Source organism: Rhopalosiphum padi, chromosome 1 (genome assembly GCF_020882245.1).
Source record: "Rhopalosiphum padi isolate XX-2018 chromosome 1, ASM2088224v1, whole genome shotgun sequence".
NCBI lineage: Eukaryota > Metazoa > Arthropoda > Insecta > Hemiptera > Aphididae > Rhopalosiphum > Rhopalosiphum padi.
In genome coordinates this window covers 92,812,753-92,839,933 of record NC_083597.1, presented here as the reverse complement: position 1 = coordinate 92,839,933, position 27,181 = coordinate 92,812,753, and the positions used below count along the sequence as shown (strand labels likewise).

At 26.7% G+C, this 27,181-nt stretch overlaps 1 protein-coding gene across 1 annotated transcript in view; it reads right to left on the bottom strand.

Moving 5' to 3' along the window:
- Positions 1–14,660: 14,660 nt before the first annotated feature.
- The window catches only part of LOC132918155 (H(+)/Cl(-) exchange transporter 7-like), a 39,869-nt gene continuing 27,348 nt past the window's right edge, over positions 14,661–27,181 (bottom strand). The window contains 2 exon segments of the mRNA XM_060979270.1: positions 14,661–15,186; positions 19,339–19,419. Of these exon segments, the coding sequence (XP_060835253.1) occupies positions 15,094–15,186; positions 19,339–19,419 (174 nt within the window). The 3' untranslated portion in view covers positions 14,661–15,093.

Here is a 27,181-nt window from a genome sequence, read left to right as displayed (position 1 = left end):
CAGGCAGGGTTTCGCCCACAACGAAACTGTTGTGACCAAGTCATGGCGTTAACCACCCACATCGAAAACGGCTACGATAAAAAACTAAAAACGGCTGTAGCTTTTGTCGATCTTTCCTCTGCTTACGACACAGTTTGGAGAAAAGGCCTACTATCTAAATTCCTCGATGTAATCCCCTGTAAAACATTACTCACATTACTTAACAACATGCTCAGTAATAGACAACTAACCGTCTACATAGGAGAGGAAAAAAGTAAGACGAGAGTGCTAAATAACGGACTACCACAAGGATCGGTCTTAGCACCACTACTATTCAACCTATATACAAAAGATCTGCCCTCGACATCCTCCAAAAAGTTCATCTATGCGGATGACATCGCCTTAGCTAGTCAGAGTACCAGCTTTGAGGGACTAGAAGAGCCCCTAACCAACGACCTTAGTAAGTTAGACTCATATTTTAAATGGTGGAGACTAAAGCCTAACCCAACAAAAACGGAAGTAACAGTGTTTCATTTGAATAACAAAAAAGCTAGTCAAGAAATAAATATAAGCTTTGGAGGTCAGGAAGTACGAAATACTAAACACCCAAAATACCTAGGAGTTGTTCTAGATAGAACACTCACTTATAGAGAACACCTAACCAGACTATCAGCAAAAGTCAAGACCCGTCAGAGCATCATTTCAAAGCTATCTAGTTCAACATGGGGAGCTGATGCGAATACGTTACGTATAAGCACGCTATCATTAGTTTATTCTACAGCTGAGTATTGTGCCCCTGTCTGGCTTAACAGCGTCCACACAAAGAACGTAGACAAACACCTTAATGCGGCAATGCGCACAATTGGTGGTTTGACAAAGTCCACACCACTAAAATGGCTACCAGTGCTTAGCAACATTGCTCCGCCAAAGTTACGAAGACAACATGCACTATTGCAAGAATGGAAAAAGTACACTAATAACCCCTCTCTCCCCATACACACGGACCTGACTGCATTAGAAGATGTCCAACGACTCAAGTCACGTAAACCACCATGGAAAACAGCAAGGGAACTCACCAAAGATAATTTCAATATAAGTTCTAAATGGGAAAACGAATGGACAACAGAAAATCCAGATAACCAAAAACTGGTGATAAACCCAACTATCAAACAACCGGGATTTGACCTCGAAAGAAATACTTGGGTAACACTAAACCGTATTAGAACTGGTCATGGTAGGAGTGGTCACATGATGTATAAATGGGGACTACGAGACAATGAAACGTGTGACTGTGGTTATGAATCCCAGACGATCAATCACATCATCACTGAGTGTCCAATTCATGCATTTAAAGGTACCATAGAAGATATCCACCTGACGAAGGAAGAAGCGGTGGAATGGATGAACAACCTGGATGTGAAACTATAGCACAACCCTTACATTTACCAAATGGGGAACTTCTTATCTATCTATTTTATGTGTTATATGTTTTTTTTTTAGTTTTATCACTGTTGACCATCTTTTAATTTTTAATTTTAATTTTAATTATGTAGATGTTACATCTTTTAATATTTTAAGTGTTGTTAATGTTGCTCATTGATGCCATACGAAAAAAAAAAAAAAAAAAAAAAAAAAAAAAAAAAAAAATAAGCCAATCATTTTATTTGGCTACAAATGTGTGGAAAAATAATTATAAAAATTTAAATTTTTCTAAAATAAGACGTGTAATGTTGCAACTAAAAAACCTGAATTGAATTCAAGGTTTCGTAATATTTCGTGTTATCTTAATCGTTGAACTCATTGATATATAGTGCAGGTATTTTATTAATTTGGAGGCTTGAGTTTAATCTATAAGGGTAGGTTTCACCATTGAGAGTTAAGGTATGATTTACCGATAAAAAGTAATTTAACCATCACTTAGGTTAGAACTTAGATTACTAAGTTAGTCAGTAACTCCAGGTTAATGGAAATTTTAACTTCCGGATTTTAACTCCTGATTAATCTACCAATTAACTCCTAGTTTAGTACCACGGTTTATCATACATCAATGACTTTTTTTTTAGATCATGATAATACCGTAAATGCTTATTTGTTGTGCATAGGTTAAAATTTTTTAAATATATTATTTTAGTTGTGAGGAATTTATTTCACATAAACACTCTTGTGCTACCATTGACTTATGTCTTATACCATTGATTATGAAATAGACTAATATTCTATTATATTTTATAATCAATGCTTATACTTAATAGTAAAACCCATACTTATGAATACAAGAAAAGCAGTTTTAATAAAATAAAACAGTTTAATAATCAATAATATTTTGTACAACTAACTTTTACTACACATACTAATAGTGATTCATTTAACGTAAGACTCAATATTTTAAAAACGGTTAATATTTTTAAAAATATTTCTTTTATAAAATAATATTTTTTGTTTTTATTAAAAATTTAAATAATCTGTAAATATGTTTTTTACAATAAGCATAATTGATGAACATAATTTAGTATTTACGAATGGATGTAATAGCACGGTCTATGATAGTAATGATAGTATGATAGAGAGGACTGGAAACGATATGGTGGGCCGGAGAGCCGGACCGCAATTTCCTCGGTACCTCTACCCTTCCCTGCCCAAAATTGGTACATAGCCAACATGTACGCTATCTATATCGTCATTCAATTTGTCACCCAGCCACTAGGTAGCGTTAAGACTAGCTATATACTACAGAGGCATTTCGGGGCCGTTAAAAATTTGCTCGTTTCCAGTCCTCTCTATCTTAGTCCGTGGGTAATAGTTACTGCAGACGTGAGGAAAGAATCCATCCAATGATAGAGCTTCATGGTAGTAGGAATGGTTCTTAATCATTCAATATAGGTTTCGATATCATTTGCGTTTTAAACGTCTTCTGTAGTCGTCTGGGAGTATAAATTTGAGATAAGAGGATTGCGGTGGTTGGGTAGATCGAGTGGAAGCGCTTATAGACAATTTTAAATACGTGTTGAGCTATTGAAATGTAAAGGTCATTATGGAGAGCATATTATTTGAGATATAGAAAGGAGCTTTGGTTATTTATCGAAGCCATTTGAATTAGAAAGTATGGATTTTATTTTTATTCGATTGCTTGGCTGCACCCAAGATTTGTATACTGTATGACCAATATGGTTCTAATAGAATTTGATATAGAAATATTTTGTTATTCAGATTGATATGTTCAGAGGTTAGGAGAAGTTCTTTAGGAGAAGTTATTGGTATGATTTGTTGTCAAGGGCAATTCGCTTGGATATGATGTGAGCTTTTAGATCAATCGATGATCCAGATAAAGGCTTACACAACGAACATCGAACACATTATAATATAAACATAAATCATATTATTACATAGGTATAGGTATATAAGTTTTCCACGGCCTATACGATATACGCGGTACCTACATAATATTATGAAATATATGTGATATATTGTATTATATTGTACACTGCCTTCGAAGTAATAATTTATAGTTCGCAAACGACAGTTAAACTGCAGACCAGGCTCGAAAACGCGTATAATGTTCCAGTTCGGCTTAAAAAATGCCAAAACTCAATTATTAGGAATTAGGATTGCTAGTAAAAAAGATAGGAGATATCCAAAAAAAAAAAACCTGTAAGAAGATTTTAACGTTTTTAATATATTCATACATAAAAATTATTACCATTTACTTAAAAAAGCATAACCAATTATCTCTTATTAGCCATGAAGTTAACAATAAACACGCAGCTGGCTAATTTTTCTTTAGACTGGCCAAAAAAACCTGGGTGCCGTAAAGTATACCATTTCTTGGAAACTCAGTTATATAACTTAATGCCTATTCATATAGCTAATTGCTAATATGCCTTTACTTGCTTAAAAAACATATTTCCCATTGGCTCCAATTTGAATATAACGCGAATAACATTTAAAATATAAAACCCATTTAAATCCTATTTTATTATAACCCGATATCATATAATTTTATTGTAGGTATTTTTATTTTATTATGTCTTATATCTCCCATGTTATATTTTAGATATGTAATATTTTATCAAGAATACTGTACACTCAATAACCTTGGGCCTCCACATAAGTTTTCTGAGTGAGGCATAGTAATCTTTTTGATTTAAAAAATAAATAAATATACTACGCACGCATTCCCGATAAGTAAAACGTTTATTCGGCCATAAAATACGTTATATCTACAATCATGAATCGCGATAGTGGTGGTTCAGTGTGCGCGTATTAAATTAATGATTATTTTATTGTTAAACAGTAAACACTCATTATGTACTTGTGTTTAGATGCACAATAATGTACATAAATTTACTATAGTATTATTCGTTCTATTTCTATTGTTAATTGTTATTATAATATAAATATTATATAGTGAACTGAATAAGAAAACTACATAAATCATTTATTTTTTGTAATCAATATTGGGCATAAATTTAATAAAATAATAAGAAAAATCTCATATAAAATGCCCTGAAAATATAAAAAATTTCAAAAAATAATTTTTGAACACTTTTATATCGTGCTATTTAATTAATAATACCATAGGTCGGTTTAATTTTTGGAATTTTTGTAAACAATGTGACAAAAAAAATGTTAACTAAAAATTTACTATACTTGTACACAACACTCTTCGATAATACATTCTAAACATAGTACAAGTATAACGAATATATAGTTTAATCTAGACATTTTCATTAGGCTGGTTCTAAATACCGCCTACATTGAAGTAATCATCCAGTTAAAAAAAAATCATAATAATTTATTGTGTGCTTGCACATGACGAAAATGTTGTTTGGTGGTTAGGTTAGGTTAGATTATGCATTTGTCGCCACCTATATCTAGTATATAGGTTAAAACATAATAGTTACTATCTACGTAATAAAAATAGGATGATGACACAAAATAAAAAATACTTAATGTTTTACTTTGTAGTGAATAATTTAAACTAAAGAATTGTTGTCAACTTGCATCCATTCTCATTATGATACCTTCGGACCTTCCTATACTTGATAAATGCCTTATGAAATATAAAAATTGAATAAAATAGAATATTTATTTGTTAAGCAAAGGTGAATATATAAAGGTACATTGTTTAAAGTTTAGATTTATAGAGCATAAAAGTAAATAACAAATTCGGAATTCACGGTGTGCAGTATATACATTTAAACTTTAAGCGATAATAATGTAATACAAATTCAAATAAAATTCAATATTTTGATTATTTTAAAATAAAACGTTAAAAAAGAAAGACAATTTCATACATTAACTAAAGAATCACTCTGTACAATGTATCATTACACAGGCCCGTGCGCAAAGGGGGTGTTTTAGGGGTTCATGACCGAAAAAATCGTGTTTTTCATTTTTAGCAGATTATTATAAAATTATTATTTATACATACCAACATACCATATCATGATTTATTTATCACACATCTTCAAAATCGCTTCCCCAAACATCGAAATATTTTGTCCAATTTCTCATGTATTTTTCCTATTGAAACGAACCCTTTAGACAAAGTTACTTGTAAAAAGTTTTTTGAAAGTTGAAACCTACAGTTAGGTTCACGACGATTCACCAAAAATTTGGAGGTGATAAACATTTTTTTTTTCAAAATACCCCCAATCCCCATTATAAAATCCAGCACACGGGTTTGCAGCACTACAAATTATAACAAGTATAATAATATTATATACCTAAAATTATAAAAACAAACCTCCGTTATGGACGCTTGCATACTCATACCTTTCGCCGTATAATTATAAATATATATGTAAGGTTAATGGTGACCATTATACTTTTCATGTATAATATATGTACAATGTACAATGTACATTATATTATTATATTTTAAATTTATATACATGCGATGTTGATGTTAAAACATCAGCTATAGACACATATAGCGTGTATATGTTAACGTCATTAACTGACGTTTGATGGAATTATATACATTTTAAAATATAATATTGAACAACAATTTATATTATATTTAGAAGGTCAAAAATATATAGATAGATATGTTTTTTACAACTACGCACGATGATATTATCTGTACTGATCATAAGATTTTTATTTTTCTTTGTTCAAACTGCGTCGATATTTTGTAGGTACTTATTTAATACTTATAAGTTATAATAGTAATATAAACGTATATATTTATATTTTATTATATTAGTTAATGTTAGTTGTATCTTGGATCCTTGAATGATATGTGTATGATATAGAATAAATTGTTAGATTATAATAGAGTATAGATGATTATTCGATAGTTTGTATTTTTTCTTTATACACACAAATATATTATTATAACAAATAGCTAGAAAAGGTACAATCGTGTAGATAGATATATAATATAGTGTATACCTACATACTTAAATCAAACCTATAATATTATATGCGTAGTCTTACTGAACCCGGTTTTGGATCATTGGATTAGATGGCGCACAAATTGTAAATATATTATCGGGTTTATGACGAGAAGAGAGAGAGGTACTTACCCAAGGCCAAAATCTAAAAAAAATAAGCTAAATATAGTATATACATAAAATATAGTTATAAAATATGTTCCTCAATCGTGAATCAAGATTGCATACAAATATGTATTATTTTTATTTAAATGCAAATTTCCTTTTCATTAAATTTTAATTTTAAAAAGGTGTACAAGTGGGTATTACCTACTCTGCTGGACAATAGGTGTTGAGTGGGTAAGGGATGTATACAATATGAATTCAATGATACATCATTAAATATTCAAAATAATTCTGAACAGAGACGATCTATATCACAAAGTATGTTTTATGATAATTTTTTTTGTTATTGCTATTAAAGTTATTTCTTATTTATTAATATTACCGTAAGTTGACTTAATTTTAGTTGAAAACATTGCATTGATTATTTTATTAATTTTTAATTATTAGAATAATTATTTTCAGTTACAGTAAAAAAATCTAAGAATTTCACACATTCTGAGGTTTTTGGTTAAATTTCTGTAACTTGGTAAGCTTTGGACTTATAAAGTTGGTTAAACTACTAAAATTCATTAAAAAAATAGGCAACAAATAATAAGTAGTTAAAATAGGTGGTTACTATTGTCCATTTAAGAAAAAAGGTGTACTATGCGTATGCGCATGCCTAATTAAGTTTAAAAAATTCATAGGCCATAAAAATGTGTATTTTTATGTCATAACAACCAACTAAAAAACAGAATTCAAATTGCAGGGCTTTACGCATAAATATTGAGTGTTATAAATTAGCGTTTAAAGATTATTATCTATAAAAAAAAAAAAATTTAAAAATTTAAACAGTTGTATTCTACTTTTCAACGATCATTATCAAGATCAGTGTCCTAACTTAATCTAACCTAAAGGATCGATATAAATATAAATTTTCTAATTTATTGTACTTTTTATAAATTTATGTAATATTATAAATTTCACATTATTTTGTACACTATATTAGATACTTCCTACATATATATTAGACATACATATTATAACTGTTAATTTGTTAGATTACTTAATATTATATTGTATAGTGCATATAACTTTACATATTTTGTTTCTGACGTTAAAAAATTGTATTAGGCATATAATTAATAGTAAGTTCAATTAATACTGCTAGTGTAGAAACAAAAATATTATTATAAATTATACATCAAATAAATGCAAGCTTAAATATTTTTATATAACATTAAATATATTTAATTCTGAACGGAGCTATAAATGTATTATGTATGATTATGACTATTTGTGTGTGGGTGTGTGTGTATGTATACTCAGTAAGTAGTTAGAAAAATGTTTCAATCTTTATAACTCTCATAGAAAATCGGATCTAGTTTGTACTTTTGAGAGTTAAAAAATGTCCAGTATTTTTAAAAGTGATTGAGAAAAACAAACAATTAATGTTAAGGAAATAGTGGATATTTCACGCAAAACCAGTTTTTCAACAAAATATATTTAATTTTTTTGGTGTAACTTAAAAATTAATAGATATTTGATATTTGCATCAAATGTTTTAATCAAAATTTTATATACACGATAAAATTTTCAAAATATTTTTATTTTTTTTTATTTGATTAGGTATAGTCGGTATAGGCATGAGAAATTTTCTATTATTGTCGATAAAGATTTTTCGCTTAGTCAAAAACCTTGAAAATTTAGTACATGGTTGCTTATAAGTTGTTAGTATAATTATAACAAATTATAAAAGATACATAAGAAGGATTTTTATTAAATAACATTTAAAGTTCAAATGTTGATAAATTCGACAAAATAACGAACATTTGAAAATTATTTAAAAATGTTTAATTTTTTTAGCCAAGAATTGGAAATTTAATACAAGGTTTCTCATAAATAATTGATACTGACACCAAACATTTTTAAAAATATATAAATACTGATAGTTTTTTAGTGAAAATAGATATCTAGTTAAACAAAAAAATAAAGATTTTGTTATTTGGTTGTAATTAAAAAATATTATTTATGTGTAATTTAAACTTTAAACAGTATTATTATACTTATACTAAAATATAACTTATTATTATATTTCATCATGCACACAATAAGATTTTCAAGAAATTTTGAAGAATGCTGAATGAGCGCAATTATGGCGCATCGAAATAATTTCAAATAGAAAAGGAAAGTTGTTATTTTAAAAACAGATGTTTGCATCTCCATAGTACATTCTTTAAGTATGTAATACAAAGCATTTAAAAAAATTCAAAATATTTTATTTACGTAGTATATCTGAAAATTCCAAAAATCCAATTTTAAATAACTACATTATTGAAGAAAAATAGAGGATGAACATGATTAGTGAATTACTTTTATAAATATACACGCACACATAAGAAAGTAAAAAAAAAAATGTTTGTGCTTGGGTCACGTGGGTGTAGTTGGTACTTGATGAAATTATTAAACTAAACGGTGATATCGAGCAATTATTGAAGCTATAGCATTATCGGGTTAAGATGAGTACTCGACACTCGTATATATACTAGACTGTGGCGAAAATGCTTTCGACAGAATAGTTAGGGTCGTTATGTATCCTCCCTTCATCCACACCATAGCACAAAACATCATGATAATATAATAATGCATAGTTGTGGACTGCGGCGTGTGTCAAGACTTCCAAACCAATCCCGGGAGAAATAGCGAGACTAAACTCACCACTGAGACCACGTAATTTCACACTTTTACATACCTACCAAAACTATCCCATTACGTTAATTTGTTTTTTACATACAAATGGCCGAGGTACGATAATATGGCACGGGGAGAGGGAGATTGATTTTTAACAATGAAACGGTTGTGTAGTGTGGACATTTGCATTATTTCGAAAAGAATTAACTTTTTTTTTTTGAAATATTCATACTTAATGTATACGATTGTAATTTGAACGTTTAACATTTTTCTTTTTCTTCTCTTGCTTATAAAAAATTGTTTTGATCATAAATTTCCGTTATTTTTTATTGATAAATTAATAACTTATGATAAATCATAAATCTTATATTAAATTTTTAAACATTTTTATATAGCCAATAATTTTTTATCGTCATTTATAAAAAAAGTGGGCAAGTGGGTATCACTTTGCTGTATAGAAGAGATGGAGAGTAGGTCACTATAATGAATGTGTTCAATTTGAATGCAATGATAGAAATCGTTAACGAGAAAAACGGTTTTGAACGGAGATGATTTGTTAGTCTAGGATAATTAGTAGGATATATTATATTATTATTTATATTTAGATTGTAAATTGTAATCGTTATTTTACGAGATTTCGTAAAAAACTAAATTTCATATGCTCATTAAAGGTTTTCTATATTGATGCTGGAATTTTTTTTTACAGTTACTTGAAGGAAAACTTATGAATAACCTTGTATTAGATTTTTGAACCTTAAGTATAAATCACAAACATTTTATGAATTTTCAACTTCAAAATTCCTTGTAAATTTTCGCAGTTTTGATATATTTCGTAAACATTTGAATTTTAAATGCTTATAAAAAAAAATTGTGACTAACAATTTTTGATTTTATTTTACTACAGTAAGAAAAACTTATAATAAACTTTGTATTAAATTTTAAAGACATTTTGGAAAGCCAAATTACTTTTACCGGCATTTCAAGAAAAAAATTTATAAGAATCGAAAATTTCAATTGTCTATAAAAAGCTTAAAAAAATTCAAAATATTTTGAAAATTTAATCGTAAATAGATAACGCTAATATAAACATTTTGTGAAAATTTCAAGTTTTTACAATGATTCGTTTTTGAGTTATAACAAAATCAAAAAATCGATTTTGGCAAAAAGTGGTTATGCATAAAAATTCCCGTTTTCCGTTACTTTTTCAGGGTTTTTCCTGACGCTTTTGAAAACTATTAGAAATTTTTTACTTTTGACCCCCCAAAGTACCAACTTAATGAATTTTCCTTTTCAAAGAGGGGTTGAAGTAAAAAATCAAAGCATTATTTCTAATCCAAAACGTGATGACAGTCACAAAACTTAAAAAAAAAAATTTTTTTTAGAAAAAACACATCATTGTAAAATCAATACATTTATACATTCATCACTCCATTCAGAATCTAAAAGGTGGGTTAATAAGTTAATCGAATCATATTGCCTATACTCATTATGTACCTATACAATAAAAATAAATCATTGATTATTACATTCATTATTGAGCAAAATATCGAGTATTATGAAAAGTATAAATACAAAATTTGTACCTATGTATTTATGTATTTAATGTTAAATAATGATAAATGCTAATTAATAATAATATATTTTTAATCCCGCAGAAGAACCTTAATTTGTACGGGTATGACAATTCTGCATGTTCCAGTTTTCGGCGTTGGGAAAATGACGCGCTTAGCGTCCAGTGCATTTGTGATGTAGGTCTTGCCATAGTTTCCTTTCTAACCTTAAGATGATGTCATACCCGCATTTGTTGTCTTTGTCTTACTAACGTACATCATAGCAAATTTGCGTTCAGCTGAACATATTTTGTGATGTTAGCTTTAGTTTACCTATTATCAAATGTAAAGCTAAGAATATTATCTAGGAAATTTCATATGTTTTTATTGATATTATAATTTTAAAGTTGTAATATTTTACATAGCTATATGCCTATATCTATATATATTTAATAATACAATTTATTATCAAATAAGCATAAGAATAAAATAAAAATGAATAGTATTACCGTTGAAAAAAAATCAAGACATTGATTATGTATTTATGTGTGGTGTGGAGGTTTCCATATTAAGAGTTTTAAATCTACTCACCTCTATCCAACACCTCCATTCCCATCATGGTTACAATGATATTACCACATATATATCTCTCTCCTCCCTCTTATGCAGGCTGAGCTTCAGATACTCTACAATTCATTTTTTAACGGTTGATAAAATTATACTTTTATTAAACATATAAATATATAAACCTAACCTAACCTAACCTATATATATATTTAATATATGAATCAAAAGACGATAGCTATATAACAAAATATAGTACTATCCGAGATGATATAAGAATAATATAATATCATTATATAATGAAGCGTACTGTGAAAATAACCAATATAATGTTATAGGTACATAACACTCATAGCAGACTAGTCAAACTGCCGAAGATAAGCTATAAACCTTATAACCTATAAACGTAATAGTCTCAACGATGAATATAATTTTTTAGTTCGAGTTTCGACACGTATAGTTTTAAAGTATATGTGCAGATTTCGGTGTTTTTTGCGCCTTATATCTGATTGTATGCTGGTACATTTTAATTAGTCAATCTCTGAAACTACTGCTACATCTGGCGAGGCTATGAATACCTATATAATATGTGAGGTAAGTCGCCGACAACGAGGTGGACTTGTCAATGTAATAATGTAACTACCTACATCATTCGAATACACACCTAATCTGCAGTTAATTAAAATACAGGGTAATTCATTCGTTAATAATTCTGGTCACTCCACTTCAATAATGTAGTTATTCAAAATCTGATTTTTAGAATTTTTAAAATATATCACTACTTTATTAATATTTAATATTAATTATTAATTATTAAATACCATGTTTAAAACGTCAATATTTTCAGAAAAATGAACTCTATAAAATGGCTAATGAAATATTTATAATTCTTGTCTCCGTTAATCTTATTAAAAAACTAGAATTATGATATCTCCATTATTTTAGGAGATATCTCAATGGGTAAAATCCTCACAGGACACCCGGTATATATATATTATAATCAACTTTTATGACGAAAAGTTTTTTACATAATAAATTAGTCTCTTATTGTTCACAGGAATTTTTTTTAGAACGTATTCGGTATAAACAAAACAAGAATAATACAAATCTTTTCCTAAGCAGATATATTTTTTTTCGAATACCACGAGATTTTTATAATAATATTATATTTTAAAAGACGTCGTTTAAACAAACAAGGCACAATATTAAATATAAACATTTTTCATAAAGACGGAGCATGTAATACATAAAATATTTTGCGTTTATATTTATACCTATATCCACCTACTGGTGCAGCTGCTGTGATATTATTGCGTTATCATTTATTATTCCTTGACTAAACCTCTTCGGATATTTACAGATGAATATTATAACCTACAGCTTCCTTTTGAAAATTGTTTTTTTTCACGTGCATCTATCTACTATGGTATTTTTTGCACTAATGCTTTATTTTAAATAATAATATATGAGACAAAAATACCTTTTTAGTTTTTACAATAATAATATACAAATAGTAAACCAAAATGCGGTATTACAAAAACGAGCTATTTTTTGAAAAATGACGTATACTCTACTCGTATTTTAAATCTAAAAAAACTGTATACATGAATATACATAGTTTATTAAAATAAATTATTTAAAGTAGGAACGTACTTACGACATTATGAATTGTAAACTATTCTATATTTTCATATCAAAGTATGATTTATTAGCATTGATCAGGGGTCACCAATAAATTTCTATGGAGGTCCGCTTTGAAACTTGCAACACTGGATGCGGTCCCTAACAGTTTTAATAATTTACACACAAATAAGTATATTTTTTTTTTAAATTAGTATTTATATTGATTTATTTATGCATTTGTTCAATACAGATTAATTTAATTTTTTGTCGTAATATAAATTGTTTATGATACACTTATAATTTTTATTTATTTATAATATAAAAATTTTAAAATTTACTCCACGGATAAAAAAAGTGTTCGCGGTCTAGATTCGGACCATAATAGTCCACCAGTTGGTGACCCCCGGCATAGATTTTAGATAAACTTGGTTGGCTAAACCTACTTTAATTAAAGTCTATAGTTTATATAATTATTAATAACAGCTTACTACACGCTTTATCTGCGTAGTTGACAACAAGTCTCTCGAGGATGTCATCTTTTTTGTTGCGTTATCGAAAATAAAATAGAAAAAAAATCGACTATGTAATACCTATTTACAGTTTTTAGAAATTAATTGGTGGGTTGAAGATCGGTGGCGCTAACCGATAATTATATAATCGATAACATAAATAAGCGCTATCCATTAATTCACTTGGTATCCTTTATAATTATAAATTTAAGTAAACATCTAAGATGGCATGAACCGATTTCCAAAAAAAAAAAAAATTAATTAATTATTTAAGATATTTCTTAAGAACTCCTTAATCTAAATCCGTCAAATAGTAGTGATTACGATGTATGTGACCAATACATATATGGATCATGGATCATACATTGATAAATGATCATAATAATTTATCATTCATAAACTATTATCTATATCTTATCTTACTCCTAATTATTTTTTGTAAACATTTTAGCAATGCACTGTTTATTGTAGTACCTCTATCGAGTAATGCCGCTTTTAGATGTATATGCATGTATAAATTTAAAATTGTTATATACTTATATATTAGCATAATATGTACATGGTTACTTGAAATCACTTCAATATTCTCTGAAATTATAGAAAATTTTTTTAAATTTTTCGTTTACGTTGTCACAGACCATGGATTAAACTGATAGGTTCAGACTGATGTAGTGAACAATAACCCATCAATTATCCGCCGAAAACTATACGATGAAATATTAATAATAATAATAATTTAGTAGTAATCATAATAATTAATAACTCTCTATCTCCACCATAAGCTGCATAAGCTTACAGGAGGTAGGTTAATCAAATCTTTAACTAATCATAATATCTAATCTGTAATAATTTATGTATGATTTTTTCAATAAAAATAAATAAATAAATGACACGGGATATAACTGATATAAGGGGTTCTCAAAAAATATCTTAAATAATTTATTATTTTTTTTTTGACGGAAATCGGAATATAACTTTTGGTGGAAAACGGTCATCATTGTAATGACTCACGCGTTGGCGAGGGTCATTTTGGTGGAAAATGGTTACGCCCTGATCCGCGCTGGCTGTCATAAATCAACATCTTTGTAATAAGCTGGTCTAAACTATTTTAATACCTTTAACAGATTTATATTTTTTTTTACTAGACATAAAGTTATTAGTGTTGTTGCTAATAGACCTAATACAGCAAAGCGACTTCTTAATATTTTTATCAACTGTACAATTTATATTTCATACTCTACAAGCATAATAAGTGCTCATAATTAAGCATACTAAAAAATGTATATTAATATTTTATTGATGCGTTTAAAGTTCGTTTAAGACATTTATCAAATTATTATGAAAAAATATAAATATTAGTATTTTTAAATTTAATTATTTATTAGATATAATAAATGACCGTTCAAATGTTAACGAACAAACATATCTAATAATATGTGTACAAGTCAGTATTCTAAAAAATATTTTAACGCATGACATTGCAATTTTTTATTTACAATCTATTTGTAAATATTATACAATAAGCAAATAGATCAGTATTCAATACAATTTAAATACACACGAAGATGTGTAATAGGATGAGTCTAGCGACATCACTTTATAAATTCGAAAACATACGTCTAAGTGTAAATTTAAGTTAAGAGAATAAATTTTAAAATTATAAATATAATATATTATAATATTATATTTTATATTTTAGTACACATTGACTTCTTTTAGTCCCATTGTGGCAGCTTTTCTCCAAAGTCGAAATTTTGCCAAGTCCTTTCGTGTTATGATACCGACCACCTAAAATAAAAAATACAAAATATATTTTGTTTATTTATAACTATTCAGTACAATATTGGGAGGGGGGAGCATCGTAAGAGTCTGCACGTAGCACCCCCTTGCATAGTGATGTATTTCATTAGGACATATAATCATTTATCGCTAACGAATTTTACCACCACCGGACTAATTTATGCTTACCGAAACGACTCTTCTCAGGGTCACCCAGTACACCACCAGTGCATCCAGCGTTGACAGTCATATTAATTAATTCTGAGAGGAGCAATGAATGTATTGAATTTGTAATGATATACGTTTTTTTGCGTATGAGTACTTACACGATAATTTGTCGATAGCAAATTGTATCTGATTTGTATTTTAGAGAGGTCAAAATTAAAAAGGAAAAACGGAAATTTTTACGCTAACCCAGATTTTGACTGTTGATTTTTTTATTTTGTTATAATTCAAAATTGTATTACCTCAAAAACTTGAAATTATCATCAAGTGTTAAGAGGACACTATACCCGCATGTGTTGTCTCTGTCTTATACACGCGTAACATAGTTAAAAACTGTTTTGCGTGGGACAATATTTTACTCCCTCGATATTTATATCAAAATTACCAAAATTTTAAATCACACTGAGAAGAACTTTACCTGTGTTGTAGCATTTTAATTTTTTTGATAGTGGTAACCAATAATTTTTAATAATTAAATGAAAAAACCTAAAGTTCTCAAACTAATAACTTTAATTGCATTCATATTATCAAAAAAATTAAAACGCTACGACACAGATAAAGTTCTTCTCAATGTGATTTAAAATTTTGGTAATTTTGATATAAATATCAAGGGAGTAAAATTGTCCCGCGCAAAATAGTTTTTAACCATGTTACGCGTGTATAAGACAGATAAAACACATGCGGGTATAGCGTCCTCTTAATATTACCATTTTCTGTAAATGGTATAATTTTCAAAATATTGTGAGGTATTAATAGACAATTGAAATTTTCGATTATTTTTTTAGTTTTTTTGTATAAATGTCAATAATCAAATACAAAATTCAACATAAGTTGTTTTTATATCTGTAAAAAATATTAAAAATATATAGGCTCATTTTTTTTATATACATTTGAAGTTAAAATTTTAACAAAATTTGTCAAAATCGCATAAAATTACAAATTTTTTTTGTAGTTAGAAATTTCTATAGACTTTTCTTTTTATAACTTATGTTAGAATAATTCACTTTCACTCTAAACGAGGAATTATTGTATCATCTGTAACCTTATATAAAATATGCAAAAATTCTCAAGTTGTCGCTATTAAGGCATAATCTTAGACCAACGTTTAATTTGGGCAAACTATATAAAAAGCAGGCAAATTATTTTTAACTTTAGTTTTTACTGTTTTTAGAATGAAATCGATTTATTATTTACTCGGTAGTCGGTATACATTCTAAAATTAGTATAAAAACTAAATTACTCCTTATAAAACTTAATTGATGACTTTTTGGACGTACGATATCAAAATATGGGATGCTGTCAAAAAATCAAGTATAAAAAAAATTCAAATTTTCCAATTTATGATTTTGTTTATGATTATAAATATTCCGTTTTATGTTTTTAACCATATTCTTCATTCAGATCTAAAAATAAATATAAAAATAAAAGAAACTGCCAAAATCCGTATCAGTAATATCTACTATTATTAGTTTCGACATTATTGGTAAATCTCTTCGCAGGCTGAAGATAAAATTACGTTGAGATTTAAATCTCAAATGTTCTGTTCTAATCAAATCTTTTTATAAAGTATCATCATTGAGTCGCTACTTTTTTTTCACGTGTATCCAAGTCATAATGTATACCTGCACCTGCGTCTTGCATACATGCTTATTATTATACTCAACTACAGATTATTTTATAAATAAAATAAAAAAAAAATATCGAACTAATTCTGGTGATTATAGCTGATTTTTAAACTATTTTAGAGGATATTAGCTGAATGTTTGAAGTATGTTTAAGGATTATTTTACTAGTGAGCTAGCAATAAAAATGTAATAAACAATTATATATTTATTTTAAATAAAATTATGCCTAATCCACAGTAGGTATAAGTAAAATTAAATGCATTATTATTTATTAATGTGCATTGTGTAGGTGTTTATACTAATAAGTTATAACTAACTCCAGAGTCCAGATCAAAGTGTATTGATACACCTTGCTCCAGATTTAACATCTTTATCGCTAATCATAAACTGCGCTGACGACCGATAGTTAGGCTAGCAAAATGTCAACATACCCTCTTTATATATGTAATGCATTTATGTGCGTATTATAGAGTTTTAATTTACCAATCACGGCACGTTTTTTATAAACCATTGCAACACCAAAAACAATATTTCATAATTATTTGTACAGTATATAATTTACAAAAGTGAATTTAACAAATTATTACGTAACACACTTAACGGAGTGTTTCGAGTTGGAGTTTCCGTTAACAGCCAATGGAGTATAACTCGTTGTAATATTCGTTGAATGTGCACAAGTTTTTGTCAAAAAATGAGATCTATACCACAAATCTCCAGTAATTGTTAGCCGAGAAAGTTATATTAATAATGTGTTATTTTCTGTTGCCAGTATTTTTAATTGTCGTTTGCGTCTATGTCTTCGTTATAACACGTTCTAGAAAGTCGACGAGTATTATAAAAGTGAACAACAATTGTATTCCCTTGTTAAGTTTCAACTTTATTTTTATTCCGGCATAACTTACTATTTACTATACTAGTCGCACATTAGCTTTAGTGCACATTCAGACGGTTGTCATTAACTTATGGTTAAGTTTAATAATCGATTATTCGAGATTTCGAGTACCTACAAACTCATATTGTAATTTTTGTTTAAATTTAAAAACTAACTGATTTAGTGGTTTAATTATTGTTAATTTATGTGTACATAGTAGATCATATATATTTTATATTACTAACGCCTGACACAAAAATGTGTATACTTAATTTACATTTTTTATTAGTCACTATTTGTTATTTAAAGAAAACATTTTTTAAATATATCTGTAGTACTGATAATATTAACCCTTAACATTTTTGAGAAACAGTGGCAACGGTAATGGAAGTGTACAACCCTAACCTCGGAAAAATGATAATATCATTAAACATACATATTATGTTTGGCAACGCATATCCCCCCATCCCTTTAAAAAATGCTGAATAGGCCATTGAAGTTTGTTATACTAGTTATCCTGAATAATTATATATATTAAATTGTTCACACCTATTGCGTTATCAGTTATTATGTATATCTATCTACAGACTTATGGAGCATTTTGTTTTAATCAATATTTATTTATTCTATTGGATCTCAACTCTCAAGTGTATAATATCGGTTGGTTTGAAATTTTGAATATAATATATACGTAAATAATTAAAGGATTAAATAGAACTAAGGTCAAATAATAAGCACCTATAATTGTTAATGTGCCAAATATTTAATAGTTAAATTATTAATTTGTTTATATTAATGTTCATTACCCAATAGATTTAATAGTTCACATAAAAAAACCAATCACTTTTTGGTTGTATTTGGTTGTATAATTTTGTTTTTATTTTTATAATTAATAGTTTTTGGAGTTAATATTTTAGTTTCTTAATCACTTAAGGGTTTAGGTAAAAGATAATATTACGTAACTACTAAATTATTATAGAAATAATTAATGATAAACGGAAAAAGTTAACTAGTCTATTAGGGTGCACAATTATTGCAAAGAATTTCAAGGTATTTTATACATCAATTATAGATTTTAATAATAATAACAACGAATTAAAATTAACATAAAATACAGAAAGAAATAACATCAAGTATTTTTTCCAAGGGAACATTAACACATCTACTTAACTAAATTAAATGATTAAAACAAAATTAATTAATTTAATCATTTGTCCTTTTATGTTGGATGAACAAAAACGGAAGTTAAAAAAGTTAAACAAGCTCTTCGAACTCTTCATGAATGGTAGTTATAATACAATTTGAGTGGAATAAAATCAATATGCAAAAAACCAACATTTTATCACTACTTTAGATAATAAAAGACGGTTAGGATGGGAACATCACGAAATACTAAAGGTAAAATATATACAAATATTTAATATATAATTTTCATCATACCTCATTAGTGTTGTTGATAACAACTATATGCCGCAGTCCTAAAGTACGAAACAATCTAAAAGTCCTTGACAAACTTGTTTCCTAAAAAAAATAAGAAAACCCAAAAAAATCTTAATTATAAGATAGTAAGGAATATAAAATGTACGTAATATATTTATACTTAAAATGTACAACGACAACCTACTCTTAAGTTATTATTTTTAAATGGTAAGTATTTCTCTAATTGGGCTATTATGTATAGCAGTTTAATACTAATAGTATGTGCTCGCTCATAGGTAATTCAATACTTAGTGCATAAGCTACATTAGAATTAACCAGCCACCTAATTTTAGCCAAAAATGTATAACACTAAAATATACAAGTAAATTATAACGTTTATTAAATAACTTTTTTTCTTATACCTACATGAAAATACAATTTTTTTTTTAAATAATATGACACAGATTTTACTTATTCAAATTAGTTTTTTCCCCTTTCTTCGTATGTTTTAATTTCATTAAAAATATAATTTGTTCGTATCAAAATTCGTTTCCTTGCTTTTAATGTTCCTACGCTTCTTATTTTAATACAAAATTCTGATTGAACTCCTAATAAAACTTATTAAATATTATTTTATACAAATTTAAATTTTATGACGGCCCAATTAGCGGATACAATAATAAAAATCGTTGAAAATAGTGGATCAATTACAGCTAGTATAATTTTTTGAAAAAAGGTTTGTTTTGGCCCAATTCCCGAGCGCCCTTAATTTTTAAAAAATTTACTAATTTATGAGTTTGTGAACCCGATAAATTTGTTTTTATTATTAAATAAAACTTTTCAAATTTTTTGTAAAGACTAATCTCGAGTTTAACTAAATGATTTTCTTCCATACACTTAGCTCTACGATGGTTAGGTAGTTAGTTTAGGTTGTTGTTAAGTTAGAAATATTTACCGATAGTAATTATAAGTATCTATAGTTATACACAGTTGGTATAGTTGTTGTTTGTGTCAAATAAATTATCTAACATATGTAATTTTAACGAATAGGAATATAACTTAATTTGTTACGATTATTTAAATTTAAATGGCTGTTAAACAATAATAATAACGATATATTTATATAGCAAATTTTTTTTATGATAATACATTATAATTATTTGAATAGTCATTTACAGCTATTCTAAAACAGTTAAAAATACTGAAATATGAAATTTCACAATTAACTTTTCATTTGAAACCACTCTCAATGTTGAAGTTTGATGTAATTGTTCTGCTTTAAAGTGTCATCGGATACAAATATACAGATAAAAATATAAAAGCGAAGAGTCGCTATAGGTTATACAAGTTGTAAAAGTGCTGTAGTTGTTTACAAGTATACCTTGTCATTAACCTAAACGTAGATGTGTTAAATTTAAATTCAATGATAAATCATTGTTCACAATGATGAAGTATAAACAAAATTGTCAAAATTCTAAAGTGAGGCGGTCTGTTAGCCTATAGTTTTTAGAATATTTTATTGTACTGGTTATTCATCACAATTTTTTTTTACATTTTTTATTCAAATTCTGATTTTTGGAATTTACCGTATTTTTGAATTCTTAATATATTTTTTTACTATTTAATGAGTATCCTGTGGCAATACAAGAAATAAGAACTTCTGTTTTTCAAATGAGAATTATTTTTTATTGTAAAATATTTAATGAATAATTTTTTTGAAAATGTTGATGTATCTAGTTAAAAGTTTGAATGTATAGTTTCTTAGTTGTTAAAATGGTTACTTAATACTAAGGATAATAGACTTTAGAAATGGTTTTATAAAAATATAAAATAGATATAATATTAGATTTAGCATTTATATTACTTAAGCTATTTTTACAAACTTAAAATCTCAAATTGCGATTATAAATGTTTATAAATGATTAATATTATTTGCTAAAACTTTCAAATGAATTCTCAAACATAGCCTACATATTATTATCTTCTAATCCCGCATTACCATAGACCTATTATTAGTACTCTAAATTAAATAACTTAAAAATTACTCGTTTGAATTTTGAGGTTGATACGTTATAGATTGTCATAATGTTCAAAAAAAGTTATCTGTTAATAATTTGCTGTACAAATGGAATATTCTCATTTGAAAAACAAAAGTTTATGTAAGAAACTCCTTAAGTAGTATTTAAAATATTAAAAATTTTAAAATTTGGTCTTTGGATGTTCAATAATACTAAAATTCAGGTTTTGAATCATTTTATTATTAAATAAAAATATGGCGAGGATACTAAACTTGGTGAATCACTCTATATATTTATATTACTATTGGAAATGTATATTATTTTATAATAGTATAGTAGGGTAGTTTCAACTTATATTTTCCAAAATAAATAGCATAATATATATTATATATTAATTATTTAATATGTTATTAGTAGTTGTTATTAACTTTAAATTTGATTCTGACGTACCGAAGAACAGCGTGAAAATAGGTTTATGGTATTAAAGCAATCACGTGTGCAACTAAATTATAAAAAAAAGTAGAATAAAATAAATATTGCCCTCTGGTTTGATATGTATAATTTTGCTGGGTAGTAATAATAAGTTAATAAATATAAACCACCAGAAAGCGCTAAATTAAATTTCTCAATTTATTCATAGCTAGTATTTAATTATTTTTTTCATATTTTCAAATTCGCTCTTTTTTGATTAATTCAATTACTATGTAGGTATATCTTGTTTAGATTCGATTAAAATTGTATGTTTTACAACTAACGATATTGTAGACATAAACCCCATAAACTTAATAAAGAAATACGACAAAATATATGGTTTTATTTTTTAAGTTATATTAAAGAATATAATATATATTACATAGAATGTTCTTATGTATAAACTTTTATAATAATCATCCTCAATGCATAATACTTACTTAGCTATGTATATATTGGTTCTGTATTTTGACATTTTTGACACTTTTTAAACCATATTGTTATTTTTTAGAATAGCGCGGTTTCAAAAAATTTAATATCCGTAAAATATTCGTTTATCCTGACAGTTCTATATTTAAAATGTATTATAAAAAAATTGTATATACATATATCTTCAAAATCAAGACGTTTAATCATAAAATAATTAATACACGCCAAACATAATATTATACTAGTTAATTGCATTTTAAATGTTGTTTAAATAAACAGATGTACATTGTAAATTACTTAGTACTCAAAAGTTGTCATAGTATTATTGTTATTAAACTAAAGTAAATTAAAAATCATCGTACTTGAAAAACGAAAAGTTATGTCTTTTAATACGCAAAACTAAGTACCAACCGTCAGTTGGTGACCCCTGTTTTATACTATAACTGCATTAAATTTTAGTAAAAATAATTTTGAATAACGAATTTTTTTGATTAGGTTAAATTTTTACTAGGCTTATTTTTGTAGGCCTTAATAACTTAAAATTGTCAAATGTTTAAGTTTTTGTAGAAAAGTAAGTTATTGTTACTATAAGAGTAATTTATACTAATGTTTATTTTATGAAGTTTTTTTCATAATCGAAAAATATTTATAATAGCATAATACCTAATCTAATATAATAACTGTCATAAAGTAAGGTTATCGTTTAGGGTGTCATACCTATAGAGTGCATTGGTGGTTTTATTTACTCGATCATATTAGCCTACATCTATAATTATTTTCTGGCACCACGTTTGTACAGAAAAAATAGAGGTAATTTATAAAATAAAATAATAAATTTAATAATTTTTTTTCAAAGTCTATTGCAGGGTTAATTAACTAGCGACTCGCATCTAATTTTTAAAATCAAAATTTACATATTAGTTATTATTGTTATTCATTTATAAACATTTTGCTCTTGGTCTTATTTTATTTATCTATGTGGCTCGTGAACATTTTTATGTCCACCACTTCTGTTTAATTGTACATTACTCGTATAAAAAAATGTAGCGTCCCAGCAACTATCATAATTATTGAAAAGAAGACATAATAGTTAGTAACTAAATAAAAGAATTCTTATTATTATGGTAGGGTTTTAGTAAATTAATTTAGTAATTATCTTTTATAAAATCGGTATGACGCTCTTGCGTTGTTATGTCGCTTCTGTATTCAGCATAGGAAACGTTTGGACAATCTTATTTTGTAACTGAAATAGTGTTATTGACTTTAAATTAAAATGAATATAATTTCATAGTTAAATTATGTATTCAATTTTTGTTTTTATAATTCAGAATTTATTGTAAGTATAGTTAATTTTGAACCTTATAATATAATTTCTGAAAACAAAAATTGTATTTTGAAATACGTATTTTGAAACTCTCAGTCATTATACCATACGATTATGTATGACTAACTGTTATTTGGAATAAACCTAAGATAAAAATATGATAGTATGAAAACTTGTTTAATATGAGAGAATCTAAACTGTATAAAAAATAGTTCGTCTTTTATAAACCGGTTAATTTATTAATTATTCGCATGAAAGTTGTTTTGCTGAAGATAATTAAAATACATGCAAAATATTTCAATCAGTTTCTCTGGGTTTTTCAAATGAGATCATAATATTCAAAACATATATCAGTTATGAGCTAGTTTTGTTAACTGTTATATTATGTTTTCTCATAACATAATATGAATACTGATTAACTATTACAAGATATAAATAAATAATGTATGTATTTTATACCTTGTAACTTTTTTTTCAAATTCCCTTTAAATAGAAAATGTATTTTAAATAAAGGAAGAAGTATACAGGTGATTCACCAAGTATTACCCCATCACCCTATTTTTTTTAATAATTAATTTATACAAATTATAATTCTTGGAAATTTAAATATATTTCAATATCATATTTTTAAATTCTTTAAATTTATTGTTTTAGTGTAGTGATACAAACATATGTGTTCAAATAATACCTCTCTTTTTATAGTTAATTATTTCGTAGAATATTTTTTTTTAAAACGTCGGTGTACCTAATAAAAAAATTCAAACGATTGGTTTCACAGTTAATATAATTTTTATACTAAGAATAACAGTTCGTAAGGACTATAATTTTAATTATAATGTTATTATTAGATATTATTAAAAATAATTATTACTTTACAATTTAAAAACTATAAATATAATATGTAATATTGAATCTAGTGTTCATTTTATTTGGATCATTTTCATATAACATAAAGTTGATAGATTATTATTGTTTACTAAAATGTTCATACCATTGTCTACATTTCTTCAAAACCCATTATTATGGACCTAGATTATAGGTTATCCTTATTACTCAAAGTTAAATAATTCATAAAGTACTTGTTTAAATTTTGATGTCGATATGTCATAATGTCGAGAAAAATTAATGACCCTGTATATACAAGGTGACCTGTGAGAATTTACCCATTATTTCAGGAGATATCATAATTATGTTTTTTTATGAGACTCGCAGGAATATTTTTAACTTTTTTACGAAAATATTAAATTAAATTAATACAAAAATTACTTGTAGTTCTAGTTTCAGTAAGTTTAAAAAAAAATAAAACATAATTATGATATCTTTATTATTTCAGAAGATATCTCTATGAGTAAATCCTCACGGGACACTCTGTCTAATAATTTTTAACGCGTAAACTTTTCCAGCGATATAATTTGTAAGAGTTACCAAAAATCGTAGATTCATAGTTTATACATGATATCGCAAGATTACTAGACTTATTCGATTTTTAGACACGAGACAATTGTTACTCTACATAAAATAACGTAAAAAACACATCGATTTTTAACTTAAAGAAAATTACATTATTTATTAACACTACTGTTAAACATATAATTATACAATTATACAACTATATAATATTTTGTGTTTAAACAATTTAAAAATCGTAAAATTCAATTCGAAGAATGTCTATGAGCTTATGATCGATATGTTCTTAATATTGGAGTTATAACTGATACACGTACACTTAACGATTTACGATGAAGTATGTTTATTTACAATAGTATTGGGTATAAGACATTATTGTGTAATTATTTTATGTAACTTTTGAGGAAATTAATTGATAGCTTAATATAGTTTAATATACTTATATTACAATAATTATATGTTATTTTTCTTCACGAATGGAGACTAATTAAAATAAACGATTTTATACACGAAGTAATATTTATGCATGTAAAAATATACTAAATTTTCTAGCACAAAACATATTCAAATATTTTAGCAATACTAATAAATAATACAGTTATTGAATAATAGATAGTTATATGGTTACATCAATGGGAGCATTGGCTTTACATGCATTTGGAAAGTTTAGTACACACTTTTAATTTTAGTTGATTACAATAGCCTATGTAGATACTTATTTCATTTTCTTAAAAGCAATAAGAATATAATGTAAAATAATATATATTATTTTGATACCTAATAAAATAATTATTTTTGCGTATTCACCTAGAAAGCCGTAACTTAAAATCAAAAGAACCGCATGCGGCTCGTGAGCTGTCGGTTTATACACACATAATTTATATACCCATAGCATAGTTGCTATTAGCTACATTATGAAGTTTAAGAAGAAAAAAATGAATATTATTTTACACACTCGAGATCATTTTCTACAATTACATGGTGGCAGCGATTTTTTTGCGTCGTTATTGTACATATCGGATTAAAAATAATGATAAACCATACATCACTATAACGGTGCATAAAAACTACGCCACCGTTCGCAATAATATGATTTGTCCAGTTTGTCGTTTTTTTTCGTTTGTGCTCGACAGGTAAACAAATAGAATCAACACGAATCTCAATGATGATATTACAACTGTAGCAGAAACACGGAGATATGAGAGATGATGATGTCTGAGACAGAAAAGAAAAAATGCACGATGGATTACAGTGCTAGCCCGCAGTTACAAAGTTACAATGTTACAAAATATGAATAATAAATTAACAACGTTAAACTGTGTCTTCGCCGCTGGGTTACCGAGAGAACCATAGAATTTTTTTTTTTTTTTTAATTAGAAGATCACAACACTTATTAAATATAAATTATAATGATCAGGGCTCGGGACTTAAAGCATTTGCTTATTTTTATGGATTCACTTAAAATGTAGCAGAGTGCTATGGAAATGTATGTCATGTTACAACACGTTCAGTTATGAAATTTGAATCAGTTAGGGCACTTTTTTTGTTTTTTTCGACGATTTTTTAAAAAGATGCTTATTTCTAGTTTTTGACCAGTTTTTCTACTTTTTATAGTTTTTTCAGAAAATCCCTCAAAAAATCTATAAGTAATAAGGCAAAATGTCTCGAAAGTGAAGTTTGATTTTTTATAATATAACGATTTATTTATTTTTAGCACAGTTAAAAATTATGCCTAGTACCTACTTTATCATAACATTTTTTTTTATAATTAAATATTTTTCTTCGAATTTAAGTTTTTTAAATGCTTATTTTAGTGCTTATAATGATGTTTTTAAGCGCTTATTTTAATGATTTTAAGTGCTATAAGTTCCGAGCTCTAATAATGATGTTAATGATTTCCTCATTTACTATACCGAATGCAAATATATTTTTCCATAAGTTGAATAATTGATAAACGGATGAGTAAATAGGTAATATAATAGCTAGGCTAAACGGTGATTATTTTAACTGAAAACACTCAATACTTAGAATAACACGAATATTTTGAAAAGATTATTTTTTAACACATTTAAGTTATAATAATAATAAAACAATACTTTTGAAAAATAATATTTTTTTATTTGTTTTTAATTTTATGATAGACGACACATTGTATTTTTAAATTTATGTTCCGCATAAGCAGAATAATTTCTGAGAATTTTAATTTATGTATAAA